Source organism: Corvus kubaryi, unplaced genomic scaffold (assembly GCF_017639235.1).
Source record: "Corvus kubaryi isolate FWS band 111438036 unplaced genomic scaffold, C.kubaryi_AGA036_p1.0 37284, whole genome shotgun sequence".
Taxonomy (NCBI): Eukaryota; Metazoa; Chordata; class Aves; order Passeriformes; family Corvidae; genus Corvus; species Corvus kubaryi.
In genome coordinates this window covers 7,586,784-7,603,897 of record NW_024581088.1, presented here as the reverse complement: position 1 = coordinate 7,603,897, position 17,114 = coordinate 7,586,784, and the positions used below count along the sequence as shown (strand labels likewise).

Sequence of the window (17,114 nt, the reverse complement as noted above, 5' to 3'; positions counted from 1 at the left end):
TTTTTTTTTTCTGAAGCAGCCATACCAGTGCTGCCAGCTGAGTTCTGCTGGCCAGAAAGGGAGTAAAGGATTTCTAAGGGTATCGTACTTGCTCATTTCTGCCAAGCATTTATTCTGCCATCCTGTGCTCTGTGGTGTGGTGGGCTGTGGAGGACAAACTGTTGGCTTTACAACAGTTCAGGTTTCCCTCATTTTAATGAAATTCTCCTCCTGCAGCAGATACTTTGGATGTTTTCCTCTACTTCCATGTTAGCAAAAGGAAATTCAAAAATTGAAGCTTTTTGGCTTGCTCTGTGTTTATTTTTAGATAATTTATGAAAACGAAATCTCATGGGTAATGATCTATTACATGTCTTGTAGAGCTTTTCTTCGGTTTAGTGCCAGCTGCATATAATTTTTAAAAGCGAGTGGTTGATGACACAGATATACAAATAAATAGTCTTGTACCTCACTTTGATTGTAAATTGTATCAATTGGAAGATGCATCTTGTGTGACTCTTAGTCCTGATTTATAGTGTCTGATATAAAAATGTCTTGAGGTGATAACAAAAGAAATTGCTCGAGGTTGCTCTCGTTTTACCATGTTGCAGTTGGATGTGCAAGTCTGATTTTAAAGGATGTTTTTGAAAGGCTATTCATCTGCTGCTGACTCATTTGTGTTTTGTTAGCAGTTGTTAATAAATTAGGTGGAATTCCTAGTATAAATATTTAGTCTCTTTCAGGTTTATTGAAATCTCGGAAGTGCCATTTGCAAACGTTATTTTTTGAGCTGGAATAAGGCTTCATTGATCCGGTGTTACTCTGTATTTAGTAGCTTTGGAAATGATTACGATCACCGAATGCTTTTGGTCCTGTCTCTACCCTTGTTCCTATTAACACAAGAAACGTTACCCTCAGGAATTTGCTGTTCCCGACTATCGCTCGTCTCACCTGGAAGTCAGTCAGGCAACGCAGCTCCTGCAGCAGCAGCAGCAACAGCAGCAGCAGCTCCGGCGCAGGCCCTCCCTGCTCTCCGAGTTCCACCCAGGCTCTGACAGGTGAGGAGGCTGAGCTGGAGGAGTGCAAACACCGATCTTGTGCATGCAGCTGCTCTGGGGTTACCTGAGGACACGGAGAGTGGACAGCAGCAGTGAATCAGATGATGGAGTTTGCTTCCAGTTTGCCAGTGTCTTCCTTCCCAGTAAAGGGGTCACTGCATGGGGGATGTTGAGGGATGGTCAATGTGCATCGTCACTGCTGGTACAAGAAAGTTTTCACACGGTGTCAAGCGTTTATTTGAAGAACATTGAACGTTCTCTGAACATCAAATCTGGAGATTAAAATCCCACTACAGATCAGAATAATATTAACTGGATTGTAGTAAATTAGCAGGAACATGCTTCTGTTTAGGGGAGAGATTAAAATATTGTTTGTGCACTCAATTCTATAGTGTTTTAGTCTGCTGGTATACAGTCATAAGCAAGTGTTAATGCCTGTAACAACCTCTTCTTTTCTTGCACTCACTGCTTGTAAAAACCCTTTTTGCCTTGGACTCTTAGTGAATATATCTGCTAGGAGCAACTTTATATGCAGGATTACTGCTGGAGGTTTATTTTGGCTATAACTGACCAATCTGGTTCTGAACAAATACCCATGATGAATGTTATGTAAATACTGGTTTGGCTTAAAATCTCATTAGGATATTCCCAGAAATAACTTGATGATAGTGAAATCTGGGGCTTCCATATTGCCTTCGTCTTGTGTCAGCAAAATGTCAGTAAGGCTCTGTTTTAATGCTGAGAATCACAGCAGCTTTTAGAGTTCTCAAAATTGAGTTTATAGCAGTAGTAAATCACACCCCTCCCCACACTGTAAATTTGTAGAAGCTTATTTGGTAGTTCTGGCAAACTGCAGGAAACTGCTGCTGTCATCTCTTCAGTAGCACTTCATAGGAAGATGTTGAAGCACATGAGGGTCTTTTATGGACATCCTGTGCACTGCAGTGTGAAGCAGCAAGTGATAACTGTTGAGCATTTTTCTGAGAAGGAGGAGTCTTTAAATGACTCATGGATTGAATCAATGACTGCTTCTGTCATAGAGTAGAATTTTAGTAGAGATCAAATTCCAAACAGACTCGTGGCTCATCTCAAGCGTTCTGTGTATATTTAAAAATTATTTGGCTACAAAATTTAAATAATGGAGCTGTTGTGGCCATCTTCAGTGGAATATAGTACTGTCTTTTTCTCATGGATTTTTGGTGTGTTTATAATTTGAATCAGGCTTTGATTTGAACAATATCCTTGTAGCACTGCTGAGTTTCTTTAAGGTTGTGTAATGATAGGAGTGCCTTTGAGATTCAAGTTCACTTTCTCTTTTCCAATGGATTTTAACTGTTGTGTTTTTAAAGATCATACTTAAATGTATTTACCTGCTTTACTGTTTAGAAGGAGCTTCACCAAATTGCATCTTCTTTAAAATTGAAAAGTGTCAAGGATTTTTCTTGTATCAAAAATGTGTATTTTAATAGTTTATCTCTTCTGTATAGGCCTCAGGAAAGGAGAACTGGATATGAACAGCAGTTTCATCCAGGTCCATCTCAGACAGATCATGATTCACTGGAATCTAAGCGACCACGTCTTGAACAAGTGTCTGATTCTCATTTCCAGCGTGTCAGTGCAGCCACTGTCTTGCCTTTAGTACATCCTCTGCAGGAAGGGCTGAGATCTGCAGATATTAAGAAGGTAAAGCCATTTTCTGTTACAGTGCTGAAGGTCTAACTTTCTATGTTGCAGTGAGCTAATCAATTTTTTTCCGTTAGGTAATTTTTTTGTTTGTTTGGGTTCTTTCTTTAATCCCAAAGATTTACTTTTACACATTATCAGAAGCTGTGATCATGAGTCAGTGTTACTCTCTTACACACTCTGACTCAAACCCAGTAAATAGACTGGAATTCTGAGTTGCCACTACTCTCTTACATCACTGAAACCTCAGTTGTAAAATGATTATAGCATAGTGCATGAAATATTTCTGCTTTTCAATTGAAAGTTGCTGGCAAATGCATGCAAGTCCATTTTTTCCTGTAATTAACATTGGTACTGAATAGTCAAAGTACTTCCTTCCACCCCCTATTCCCTTTTAAGCATTTGAAATGAATCTGCTTATTTACATAACACTAATTATACTTGTCACTGTCCCATTTTGACTAAATCTAGGACAATCTAGTTTAGGGTGGGTATTTTCTATTGTAAATATTGAATATTAGAGCTAAATTCAAGAGAACTTGACGTTTATAACCACAGCTAACTCCTGATGTGCTTTATCAAGCCAGTCATGATTATATTTGAGAATATCCTCCTCAGTATAGGTGCAGAGTATTGAGGAGTGGCTGTCAAGTAACCCTTCCTTTAAAAATAAAAGTTACTGTTTACATTTATGAAGATGTATTTTTAAGAGGGAGGCATTTTGGTCTTACTTTGCTTTCAAGGTAAATATTGCAGTGTGGTGGTTTTTTAAAAGGTGGACTTTGAAATTACAGGATCATAAATAGGCTATCAGTTAATTCTAAAAGATTTAGAGCATTATTAAAACTTTAACTGACTTCTCAACAGAGCTCTAGATAAATGGAAATTGTTTTTAATTCCTGGCTGTTTGGTTTCTGAGCACTCATTCCTGTGTTATGACTGATTTCTCTCTATCCCCCCCCAATCTCCTGTCCCCATGGAAGGACCCAGCTTTTGGAGGAAAGCATGAGGGACCATCTTCTCCAATTTCTGGTCAGCCTTGTGGGGAGGACCAAAATGCTTCACCTTCCAAGCTGTCAAAGGAAGAATTGATCCAGAGCATGGACCGCGTAGATCGCGAAATTGCGAAAGTGGAACAGCAAATCCTGAAACTGAAGAAAAAGCAAGTAAGCATTGCAGACACTGCTCTTGTCTTCTGCCAGTGAAAGAGGTGTGGAAAAATTTCTTTTGGTGGTGGTGAATTTTTTGGTTATATGAACCAGATGAAGAAGTTAAAAAGGAAAGGTTATGTGTATGATTTTATTTTAAATAAGTTGGACATCACATAGTTTTAAGCATTTTTGAAAGTAGGAGAAAGCCACATAGGAACAGCAGCAGCAGATGGGTTTATATTTGAAACTGCTGTGAAACAAGGGCACTGTGACTGTAATTTCAGCTTCAGAGCTGCCTGCTGGCTGAGGGGAGGATCATCTTTCTTCTTTCGCAGTCTGTGCAAGGGGAGAATCCCTTGCATGCATCTCCAAAACCAGAGCTTGTACAAAAGTCCCTGGATCATCTGCTTTCCCAAGGGCAAGAGATCCTAATATCTGGAGCTAAGGTTAGCCTTGTGGGAAAGTGCAGTAGGAGGGGTGTGAATAAACACAGAGAGCAGAGAAATAAAGGAGGAAATATCTTTTTTTTTTTTTGTATGGTCGTGGCTATGCTTTGCATCAGAGAACTGCACTTCAGCCACTGGAAGCAAAGGAAATGTTTGCTGGCAGAAGTTGTTACTTTCCCTGTAGCTGTTGTGGCCAAGTAAACCCACCCTTCAGTTGAGGCATCTGTTAGTCATTGACAAAAACAAAGTCCTTGTTTCCTTTTCCTTTTCTGACTTTCAAAGATCCAGACAGAAAAAGTGCCAACTTTACTTTTTTTTAGTTTAAACTCTGGAGGAAATGAGAGTTACACTGTAGGATTTGTTAACTTGTAAGTCCAGGATAACAAACGGACAACTCTCAGGAGCTGTGTGTTTTTATGGTCTGGAAACATTTAATTACGTCTGAATTTTAATGACCTGTAAAGTGACCTCCAGCAGAAAACCAAAAGAGGATGTCACTGAGTACCTGTTTGTGTGTTAATGATGCTTATCTCTCTGTGCACCTTTCCACAAAATCAGCAAGTACTGTGCATCTCATCTATGAAGGGTCATTTGTGCACATTTGTGTGGGATTTGACTTAAAAAAACCTACAAAGTTGCTCTTGAAATAACTGAGCTCATGTCTTAGGGTATTCTGCTAAAATTTTAGGGAATTCTTGCACAGCAATGTAGCACATTCTAGCCAGGACTGCAAGGCAGGATGGATCCCTGGTGTCACAAGTTCTTTGCTGTATGTTTGTGGCAGGCATGGGTGAAGGATATTTGAAAAATGAAGATGTCACTGAACCAGATTTATTTGATGTGAAAGTAAATCACAGCAGTGTAGTAGCTAGGAAAGGATTACAGGGTGGGTTTTTTTTGGTTTTGGTATTTTCTTTTTTTTGCCTGTTTGGTATTTTAACAGTCTTGGAACTTTAATGCATGTGGAGTGGTTTATTTTTGCTGTGAAGTACCTTTAGAATGATGTTCTCTGTGGAGTGCTAGAAGGACTTTTGTACCTTTTGAAACCATAAGGCAGCAGTAATGGTGACACTTGAACATCTACAGTACAGGAAGGCAGCTCTGGTTTATTTCCACTGTGAGAAGGCAGCTCTGATGTAACTGTTCTCCTAAGTTGATACTTTTGTTTAAAGTTAAATAATGATAAATTACAAAGTGACCGTGGCTCTGTCAAACTGAAATAAGTCTGATTCAAGGCAGGTGAGTCTTGTAAACAGGTAATTTGGATTACCAGTAGTACAAAAAATAGTCTTGTTATTGTTCCTGTGGGCACTAAAACCATTTCATTCATTCCTTGTCAGTGCAAAGCGAAATAAGAGGCAGTGCTGACTGATCAGCTGCGTATTTTATCTCTGGTGACTAATTACTGGTGGGGGGAACATGGATGGCTGATTTTCTTTCTTTGGTCTCTTAGCAACAACTTGAAGAAGAAGCTGCTAAGCCTCCCGAGCCTGAGAGGCCTGTGTCCCCTCCTCCCGTGGAGCAGAAGCACCGCAGCATTGTCCAGATCATTTACGATGAGAATCGGGTGAGTGTCCTCTGCACCTCACCGGGGGGCTCTCACTGACCCACAGTGCTGACATTCTTTAGGTCTTCATTTACTTCCATGGGGCAAATTTTACTTCTGTTTTACTGATTTGCCCACCCCTTTTTTACTGTTTGCTTCTCTAAATGAAAGACATTTTTATGACCTTTTTATTCTCGATCACAGGAATCTTCCTTGTATCTTGTAAGCAGTCTGAGCTGAGGGTCTTATCCTTAGAGCCTTGTGCTGAGATACATGAATTATATATAAACACACACATACATATCCTTTCAAGTGTGTGATATGAAAAATGCCTCAGAAATTCATCTTGAGTTCCCTATTCCTCACATGAGCTGACAAACTTGGCTGAAGACTCTACTTTTAAATGAGCTGAAGGGAAAAAAAACTGCGTATGTTGTAGAATTTTGTGCCTTCTTTATAAACTCTGACTTCTGGCACTTAAGATTTGCATAAATGAACAGATATTAAGAAGTAATATATTGGTAAATTATGAGCTTGTGTTGTTTAAGTGGTGAGAAAAGTCCAGGAGCTCAGTAATATTGCCAACAGTAATAGCAAAAATGCTTCCTGCCTTTTTTTCCCCATGGTAGTTTGAGATAAGGGAGTCAGATATCTGGGGATTTTGAAAGTATTGTGATCTTCTGTGAGAGTGGTATGTGTTTGTTTAATTTCCCAATTTTATTCTGTAGTTTAGAGGAACAGCTAATTTCTATGACAACAGACTATTTTTTTTTTTAATTTGAGGAGGTAAAACCCCCCTGAAAAACAATACTAGATTTTGTACAGCAGAGCTGCGTCCCAAGCATTCCATGGAAGGAAGGGCCAGGATTATTTCGTGGTCTTCACTTAGTGTGAATGAAGGACCTTTGACAGACTTTGTGTGTTTATGTACACATGGATTCGCACTCCCAGATTTGGCAATTGGAAAATTTTAGTTCCTTTATTCCATTCTTCAAAGCTAATTATACTTCGTTTTATTGGACACCTTTCTTCCTCCTTGTAATTATTTGCAGTATTACTTATTACATTTTGGTTTTGAACTGCAGAGGTCAGTTTCTGCTTTTATGCTCTATCAGCTTCCAGACTTGGAGATCAGAGTCGTAACTGCACAATTCAAGTACAGGTTTCTTTATTTGCTGAGGCAACATTGCAGAAGTAGGTTAAGAAGGATCTCACATGGTCAGGCAGGGGTTTAGCAGAGAACACAGAGTTCAGATCCACATTTGACATGAACTTCAGAGGATTTATTCAGACTATATGAAAAAAAATCTTATTTGCAGAAAAAAGCAGAAGAAGCTCACAAGATTTTTGAAGGTCTTGGTCCTAAAGTTGAATTGGTAAGTTGTGGAATTCTGCTTTTTTTCTTTTGTTCTATTTCCTGTGTTGCCAGTTGCTCTAATTCTGTTGTGCTGATCAGCTGCAGTTCTGTGATGATGTATAGAAGAAATGTGTGTTTAAATGCACTGGTGAGTTGGGGCTTGATTGAGTTCATTGGCCACATAAAGTGTGATTTTTAAAAAGATTTGAATCTGTTTGAGAGAACAGGTTGGAGTATGAAGAAATGAAGTACTGTTATATACATAAGTAGTTACAATCTAATTTTAAGTAGTGAAATCTATGCTTTGTGCAGAATATCTTCTAGTCCCTTCAGCTCTGCTGCATCTCAGATTAAGTGCACTGTTGCCAGAATACTAAAATATTGTTAAATGTGTTGCATACACTTTTAGAGTTCCATGCATTGCAAAGTGCTAAGTGTTCCTTTCTCATCCAAAATTGCAGCCACTTTACAACCAACCATCAGACACCAAGGTCTACCATGAAAACATCAAAACGTGAGTGCTTTAATACCCTGTCATTGTCCCATTCAGGGCACCTGGATTTAAACATTCCCTCACATTTTTCATTGCTGTTATTTCCAAGTAGGATGTGTGAGTTTTAACCATAATTAAAAGCTTCCTGTCCATGTAACTTTCTGATTTCTTTGTTGTAAAATAGCTCTGCAAGATGTGCATTATATGTGCTGAAGGCAGAGGGAAGCCCTGGCTTTCCATCTTCATTTAAAGATAAAAATAAATAATAAAACTTAAGCTGGCTGTCCTTTAAAAGCTTCTCTTAAAAAAAGTAATTCTTGCTCCACTCCATCAAATAGATTGATATAGAAGTTCCAAAGTACTTATTTCTTGAACAATATATTGGAAAACTTAACTTTAGGGCTGAATTGCCAAGACTTTTCCCCCCTAAAAGCATAATAGCTTAAACCAAATGTTCTCATTTTAGCATATTATCCCTCCTGTGGTAATGGAGAGCACCTGCCTTGAAATGGGAACCTTTTGTGTCTCAATTGCTTATTTCAGCCAGCTTCAAGAATCTCCTCTCTGAAAAAATACAATATTAGGTGATTTAGCTATCTGGAGTTCATTGGGAATTTACCCTATTTTTTATCCTGAAACTGTTACTCATAATGAAACTCTGGCCTCTAGGATTGAGATGAGTTTTGAGTAGTTTTGAAGCGCCTGATTCTTATATAGTTCACTTTTTTCCCCTAATTCTGTTTCCCAGAAACCAGGTGATGAGGAAAAAGCTGATCCTATTCTTTAAAAGAAGGAACCATGCAAGAAAACAACGGGTAAGAGCACCATGATTTTCTAAAAGCAGCATGTGGCTGGTTTCCTGTCTGGACCCTTGTCTTGCATTCCCAAATGTAGTGATTAGAAAAATAAGACCTCAGGCTAACACAAGTGTGGTACCAGAAGGTGGGATAGTTCTAGAAAGCAGTAATGACAATTACCAAATACCACTGGGATGTGTAAAGCAAAAAAATAGTGTATAATATTCAAAATCTACATTTTTATATCCACTTCCCCACTTCCTCTGTGCTGAAAATTTGGTATAAGTTATCTTCATAATGGAAGGGACTAGAGCAGGAAAAATCTGTGCATTCCAGGAGTCTGCCCATGTGACATGTTCTGATCACTTGGTGTATTTTGCTTAGTTCAAGGTTTGCTTTTGGAATTTAACAGGAACAGAAAATCTGTCAACGTTATGATCAGCTGATGGAGGCATGGGAGAAGAAAGTAGACAGGATAGAAAATAATCCACGCAGGAAAGCCAAGGAGAGCAAAACACGGGAGTACTATGAGAAACAATTCCCAGAAATCCGGAAGCAGAGAGAACAGCAGGAAAGATTCCAAAGGTATTACTGGAGATTTGAAATATTCCTGCAAAATATCTCTTCAGTTTTAAGTTTTAAAATTATTTATTATAAAATTGGTTAATTTTAGTGATTAAGTTTTATGCTCATCACCTTCTTGCTTTAAAAAGAATTTTACTGTGTCATGAAGTGAAATGTTCTTCCATTTGTTCTCTGTGTTTCCATGGCACTGAGCTCATGTTTCACTTCCCATCCTAAGGATCTCCATGACTTTATCTATCCATTGTCATATGTCCCCTTTCCTGTCCCTCCCCTCCAGCTGTGCCAGTCTCATCCCTTGGTGTCCTCTCAGGCCGCTGTGGTGATGTCCCCGTGGTTCCTTTCCCATCTCCCTTTTCAGATCTGCCATCAAACCCCATATTTCCCAAAAGGAACACAGGAAAAGGGCCAATTAGCAAAGGCTAGGTTGTGGTGTCAGTGAGCCAAGGAGAGTTAAGTTGCTCAGTAAGGTGTTTGTGGAGTTCTGAAGACAATTGGAGCATCAGCTTCACATGAGCCTGTTCATTTTGGGCACACACTCTAATTTATTCTGGTATTTTTCTGTCACTGGGTGTCTGTGTTACTCCTGTGTTTCATGATCCCTGTATTCATTAGCCCCCACACTCCAAAACCATTTGTCTTCTTAATTAACAATTTGACTGATCTTTTGTTGTACTTGCCAGGTAATTTTATTCCAGACATTTTTGCATTTTAAAATATTCAAGGTGCAACAATTAAGGCCCTATTATTTAATCTATCAGACATTTGTTAGATGGAAACTACAAGGAGTCTTAAAAGGAATGAAGTGCAATTCATTTAAGAGTTCACCTTGCAGTACTGTAGGTAGATAGATAAGATTCAAATTAGAATTAGGTCAAGTTTGATTTAGTGTTGAAATCTGTTTATCTGATGTTCGAAATTAATTTCAATACACCTTTGAGAGTTCAAGCCCCATAAAGATTTAATCTCATCTCTTATAACCATCTGCCTACATCACCTTTCTTCATAAAACATGGGGAAAGCAGAGAGTTTGCAATACATTGTGAAGGCTGCAAGATTTTGTGGAATCAGGAAAAGAAGAAAGTAAACTGTTAGAAGGAGAACAGCACTCATACATAAGAAGCTTTCCCTTGAAGAATCTATCATGTCTTTGTAATTGCAAACTACTGGGGACAGGGTCATCTCTTTATGTTATATGTACATTCTCTAATGTAATGGCCTCTTTGTCTATAGCTGTGCTGTAATACTATTGCTATGTAAATACTAAAGGTTTTTTCCTCAGATTTTGTGCAAATGGATTAATTCAGTAAAATCTTTGAGGTATTTTGTCTCTCCATTTAGTAGTGATTTTTACCTCTGAAATGCTTTTTGACCCACATGCTGTGGTATATTGTTATGATGTTCCTGAGGGTGAAGATCACAAGCTGAAAAATTCTTCCAAATTACAGCTCTCCCCATCAATTCAAAAGTGGAAAAATTTCTTTTGTAAAAGTTTCAGTGCTGTATTAGTAACTTGACCAAATTGATAAAAGGCAAATTTGGTGTGGTTTTCTTAAAAAAATAAAAGGCTCTTTCAACGTGTATCAGTTTTACTAATTAAGGTGATAATTTCTGTGCCACTGATCAACATTTCTCATGCTCAGCAGAAGCAAATTCATTTATCTGAAGCACTTACTTTGCAGTGGAATTGGTGGTAACACCTTTTTCTGTGCCCTTTCTGCTGAGCTTTGCAAATTCACTGTAAAACCAAGCAGGACATGACAAAGTTTGTGCTCTGACTCTCCTTAAGAACGACCGGTCCTAACTGATTTGAGAGACTGGCAACAGCATTGTAAGGAATTTTGAAGGTTGTTGTGGTGTGCAAAACCTGCAGATAGAGCTAATTCCCACTTTATCCATTTTCCCCTCTGTGTTCTCCTCATCCCAGAGTTGGCCAAAGAGGGGCTGGCCTGTCAGCAACGATTGCTAGAAGTGAACATGAGATTTCAGAAATCATCGATGGACTCTCTGAGCAGGAGGTGAGGCTGGTGCCTGTACTTCACTGTAGAAGCACAGCCAATAAATATCCTTTCATTGGCAGTGAAAGGTCTCTTGCAGGGGGTTTGTTTCTGTGATAAGAGAAAGCTCTTCTCTCTTGGAAAGAATCTGTGTGAAGTGTGGCTTGAAGCAAGTCTTACAAATACTTTTCTTTTGAGGGTTTTGCTTTCTAATTGTATCTGCCCTAGATTTTTCTCATGTGGCTGTTCATTGCAGGCTTGCTGCAACCTAGTTTTTTACAGCTGTAACAAACGTGAAAACTCCTCCTTTTCTCAAGCCCTCCATCATTTTGGTTTTTCAGCAGTTGTGACGCTGTTTCCTTTAGCTGATTGTAAATGTTCACTGGGATAGTGACAACTTCTGCAAGAGTTAAGACATGTACAAAAACAAGTCCCAAGCTGACTGTGAATGTGGAGCTTTAAGAGTTGTGTAATTCAAGAGCTGTTAACATCAGCAGCAACACTTTGTGTGTTCTTTACTTTTCCTTTTGTTGTGTAGAATAACGAGAAGCAAATGCGGCAGCTCTCTGTCATCCCTCCCATGATGTTCGATGCAGAACAGAGACGGGTGAAGTTCATTAACATGAACGGGCTGATGGAGGATCCCATGAAAGTTTATAAAGACAGGCAGTTCATGAACGTCTGGACAGACCACGAGAAAGAGATTTTTAAGGAGAAGTAATGGCCTTTCTTTTCTTTTTATTACATTGAAATGACAGTTAATTTCCCAATCATGTAAAGCTAAATCAGGAATGCTGAAGCTTTTGTGCAGTAATGTTTGATAATGTTCTTAGTTGGCTGTAATAAATATTGCAAAATTTTAGACTTATTTTTCAACTGAGTATGCTCACATGCATTTAGTCCTTAAATACAAAATTCTCACAGAAGTACCTTAGTTCCTTTAGTTACTTCAGTATAATGAGAAAAGTAGAGATATGATCTCATTTTATCAGATCATAAATTTATCAGTTAATTTTGAGTGCTTAGTTCTAAATTTGCACAGTGTGAAAACTGGGCTTTTTAGACTAATTTCACTCGTGTAAATGAAGGGCTTGCTGATGGAACAGATTGTGTGCAGGATTATTTTGCTTGTTTGATCATGGATAATGTTGTTAAACTGAAATAATTTCTGATTTGTAAAAGGTTTGTCCAGCATCCCAAGAACTTTGGTCTAATTGCTTCCTACTTGGAACGAAAGGTAAGACATTTTTTAATGTAAATAGAGCCTAGGGTGGGATCCCTAACTTTCCAAATGTAAGTCACTTGCCCCAGCATCATTTTGTCTTCCTGAAAAAAAAAGAAATCAAGTCCAAAAAAGTTATCACTGTAACAGAATTTTATAATACTTGATCAGTAACACAATCAGCGTGTGCCAACAGAAATTATTGCAATGACACAATTGGTAAGGATTAAAGACAGTGGCACCTCATTTAGTTTGAATGTTTGCTTGTTGAAGCAGGTAAGCTTTAGCTATAATAACTATAAGCATAGATAAGAACAGCCTTGGCTCTGCTGAGCTGCTGTGCTGACCCAGAGAAACCTTCCAAGTCAGGGAGATCCTACTGCCAGCTCAGTCTTTGGGATTAATTTTAGTCTTTAGAATTTGATTTGGCAGAATTGATGTAAGAATTAATGGAGAATTAGGATTTGTTAAGACACACAACAGAACCTTGAATGTGTACACTTACTGTAATAAATGGAAGCTTTTTTATTTTAGTCTGGGGGCTTGAATCGTTTTAAGTGTTCAGAGAAATTAAAAACTCAAATCTTATCTTTTCAATAGGAGTAAAGCCTACTTTTTCCTGCTTTTTTCACTTTAGAATGTTCCTGACTGTGTATTATATTATTATTTGACCAAGAAAAATGAAAATTATAAAGCCCTTGTGCGAAGGAATTATGGTAAACGTAGAGGAAGAAACCAGGTATGTTGAATTTATTCATCACTTGGGTACTGTTATTTTGTTGCTTCATGCTTACAACTGTTTCATCATCTGAGATAGCAACATGTTACAGGCATAAAGGGGAAAGAATTATTTTTCCTTTGTTGCATACTTGCCCTTTTAAAATTTAAGTGATCTGATCTCAAGGGTGTTGTTGGTTAGTTTGGTTTTAATTCTGTGTAATATCTTCTCCCTTTGCACATTTATTACTTGTTTTAATATGACAATTCATTTCTTTTGAGGACCCACCACAGACATTGAGACTGAATCCATCATTAAATCCTATGTTGGAGCCAAGAGAAATTAGGTTTAGCATGTGACTTGCAGTGGAAAATGTATAATCTGTTCATAATGTCAGTGTTTGTCAAAAAGCAGAAATTAATAGTGGTCTTTATTTGGTGGTCAGGCTCGAAGTCAAACTGGAACTTCAGAGCGAGAAGAAAGAGACCAATTTAATGCATGTGAATAGAAAATTCTGCTGATTCAGGAAGTGTTCCTTTGGAAGTCTTTGGAAAGGAAAAGAACAGCATTTTATGTACCAAAAGCTTATAAATACATGTGCTGGGCTACCAGGATTAATGTGGGTATTGGAAAACAAAATAATCCTGGAACTTTGGGGCTGCACAAATCTGCTCTGCAAAACAGTAAATGCAGTAAATATAAATAAATGCACTGAAATACACAAATACTGAAAGTTTTCTAGGAGTCCCAGTAAATGTATTTTTTTAATATAAAATTGCTGCAAATGGATTCAACTGTTGAGTGGATCCTGTTCAGTAGAAACAGACATCAGGTTGTGCTTCCGTGGTGCTGTTGTACTTAAACCTTTTGAATTATGGGCTGGTGTTCTACAAGAAGAGTCCTGTCATGGGAGGGTACCTTGTCTGTACCCCACAAATGATGGATTGCTTAGGATAAGGTCATTGTCACTGTGCACAGGATTTCATAGAACTTCTGCTCTGATGGGAGAAATTACTGGAAATAACCTGTATTTTGCCAGGATTTCTGTTAGAATTTCTAAGCCTAATAATGCTTCTTAATAGAAAAGGTTATTGTTGTTGGAGTAGTGATTGGGGAAGGATTGCAATTAAAGTCTGGATGTGTGACAAATGAAAAGAAGATGGAAATAAACAGGATTGTCCAAATGTGGACAATCACTGTGGACACTGAACAGAGGTAGTGCTGCCATTTGGAGTGACTCTGTTTCTTGTGCCATTATAAAATGAGGTTGGTGTGATCACAGGAAGTGTCCCATGTTGAGGGGTATCTTTGCTAGGTGCTGTTCTAAGGGGTGAGGAGACAGAACTGGCTTAGCTGTAGTGCAGTGGAACTGGAGATTCTAAGATACTTAGGAAGTCATTACTGTATATTTAAATGTCTTTTCCACGTTGTTAAACTTTGGAATATTGGAAGTGGTAGAATTCAAAACTTGGATGGACTTTTCTGTCCATAAATGGTCGCTTTCCTTGGATAATGTATATAGACCAGAAAGGTTTTCATTCCAGCCTTAGACACACAGGGGCATGGATTTGCTTGGTGAATTCAGCTCAAGGTGCTCTGCCTGACTTTGTGACTGCTCCTGTGAGTGCTGATTTATATGTGAGTAACTGAATACATCAGTTGGAACACTGAAGGTTTGTCCAGCTCAGATTACTTGCTCTTGGAATTGTAGCAGAGTTTTGTACTTCGTAATTGCTGGTTCTTGATCCACATGAAGTGCTACAGCAGATCCCTAAACTTTGGGCAACTGCTGTCCAGGCTTAATGTGTGCTCTGTTAAGGATGCAAGTAAGTGCCAGGTTTTTCGCTCTGGAGAGGGTTGAGCTGGACTTGCCAACTCAAGGAAATACTCTCAGCACTCTGAAAGGGAAATTTTACCACTTCTGGAAGTTTAAATTCAGAAGTATTGCAGTTAGCATGTTAATAGTAAGGAACTACATGGTGCCAAAAATCATATTTGTATTTATAATTTTATTCATGATTAATTAGCAACATCTATAACAGCTAGTAAAAAAGAACTTGAGAGGGTTGAACTGCCTGGCTTGCCAGAGCTTTTATCTTACAGTTGCAGAAAGCAGCTCACCCCTTCCCCCTCCTGTACCCCAGCTTTGTTTGAAACTGATATTTTTCATATCTCTCAGTAGCAACTTGAAACTTTCTTGCTGATTGGCAAACACGAGTCATGTAAGATTTATGAGGTGCTCCAGGATGGGCTTAGGCCAATAACAGGTGCTTCAGCTTAAACTCTTAATAGTTCATATATTTTTGTAAATTAGAAGGCAAGCAAGTGGAATATTGCAGCAGAGGAGATATTAATCATGGTAACAACGTTGAAGTCCTTCAGAGAATGCAGTGAGCACAACTTGGCTCATGTTTCAGTGTGGGGGCTTTCACTTGAGAGAAGCTGAGTGCTGGATCAAGGATGTGAAGCGAAGAGATGCAAGGCTAATAAAATTCTGATATGTGTTTGTCCTCAAAAAGGTCTAGAAAGAGCTTTTTATAAAATGCTGCCTAAACTGTTCCAGACTGTCCAGACAGAGGCAACTGAACAAGTGTGTCTAAACCAAAGCTTGTCAAATGTAGAGCAAGTTTTTAACATAGAATTGAGAGAAAGCCATGGCTGTACGATGCTTTCACTTCCCTATCCCTGGAAGTGTTCAGGACAGGGCTTGGAGCAACCTGTCTGGTGGGAGGTGTCCCTGCCCATGGCAGGGGATTTGGAATTAGATGATCTTTAAGGTCCCTTCAAACCCAAACCATCCTGTGATTCTATGATTCCAGAGAATTCCTTAAATAACTCGTTGACAGAAGGTTTCTTTAAGCAAGGCTTTAAATGAATTTGGTAGCCAGGCAGTGGTGGGTGCTGGCTGTGTCCCTGCAGTGTGTGTGGCTGGAGCCTGTGGCCGGGCAGCAGGTGGGAGGCCAGTGATGTGAGCAGACAGAAATTCGCCGCGTGTGTGTGACGGGGATCACCTCTGGTGACTCCGGGGAGATTAGAAGGTGCTGTGTGAGAGGGGCAGCACTGCTGCAGGCAGCTTAAGTGGCAGAATGACACCATTTCCTGGAATAAACACGTTGCTGGGTCAGGCAGCCTCTGCTAAAGAGTTGTGTGATGTCGCTGCTGGGGTGGGTTTTGTCCTTTTGAGCCGTGCCCTGAGCTCAAGCCCATCCCCTTGTGTGGACAGTAAAAGTTTTAATCAGCACATGAATGTGCAGGAACGTCGCTGACCGAGGCTTCGACTCCTTTAAGGTTTGTGTTTATGCATTGATTATGCAGCTTAAACAGAGAACCAAGTGATGTTGAGTTGGCCAGGTAAGAACAGGATTTTCAACAACTGTTTTCTAAATAGATTAGATATAAAATAATTTTCTTTAAATTATGGGGGTTTTAAAATGCAGTTTTAACTCCTTGCTTTTCAGGTCAATCTATCTAGCAAGGTGGAAATAAATTATATTAGCATGTCTGTGACATCTTGCTTGAAGGAAGTCTGCATAATCAATAATCAGCACTTTAATTGCTAATAATTTGCAGTCAGATGATAGTGGTTAGTGTTTAGGGTTTCTGCTCCAGTTTACAGTATTAAAATGTCAAAACCAAGTCAGTTTGGTGACTATCTCCAGCCTCAGTTTTGTTAGTGAAACAGTGACACCTGCTGCTGCACTCATAGGGAGGTTCCTTCCTCTGTGAAGAAGAAAAGCCTGTTTTTGAGGAATTTTTCAGTAGATTGTAAAATCCGAGTTCATGAAGTGCTAGAACAGCAATCTTATCATTCTCTGTCTTTGTCTTGTAGTTCTCTGTCCTTGTGTTTCCATGAATTGCCAAGTGTACTCTGGGTATCTGTTTGAGACAAGCACAGTGTTTACTGTGCTTGTAAAACTGTCATTTCAGTAGAGAAAAGAGTTGGTTTTTTAATAATTCTTTCTGTAAACCCACTGGAAATTCCAAACCAAATTTTTTAAAGTTATATTTCTTAAATACTAATGGAAGTTTTGAGAAAGCGACTTGGAGTTGGTTGTAACTTTCATGCTACAAGACCTTCTGCTCCC

General features: G+C 38.9%; 1 protein-coding gene across 2 annotated transcripts in view; it reads left to right on the top strand.

Moving 5' to 3' along the window:
* Positions 1 to 17,114, top strand: part of NCOR1 (nuclear receptor corepressor 1) — a 55,902-nt gene that overhangs the window by 13,745 nt on the left and 25,043 nt on the right. For both annotated transcript variants that reach the window (XM_042026287.1, XM_042026286.1), the window contains exons 3-14: positions 898 to 1,037; positions 2,525 to 2,720; positions 3,704 to 3,886; positions 5,771 to 5,884; positions 7,183 to 7,239; positions 7,682 to 7,734; positions 8,462 to 8,528; positions 8,923 to 9,095; positions 11,020 to 11,110; positions 11,628 to 11,806; positions 12,272 to 12,326; positions 12,949 to 13,050. In XM_042026287.1, the coding sequence (XP_041882221.1) occupies positions 898 to 1,037; positions 2,525 to 2,720; positions 3,704 to 3,886; positions 5,771 to 5,884; positions 7,183 to 7,239; positions 7,682 to 7,734; positions 8,462 to 8,528; positions 8,923 to 9,095; positions 11,020 to 11,110; positions 11,628 to 11,806; positions 12,272 to 12,326; positions 12,949 to 13,050 (1,410 nt within the window). The remainder of the gene's footprint in view (positions 1 to 897; positions 1,038 to 2,524; positions 2,721 to 3,703; positions 3,887 to 5,770; positions 5,885 to 7,182; positions 7,240 to 7,681; positions 7,735 to 8,461; positions 8,529 to 8,922; positions 9,096 to 11,019; positions 11,111 to 11,627; positions 11,807 to 12,271; positions 12,327 to 12,948; positions 13,051 to 17,114) is intronic.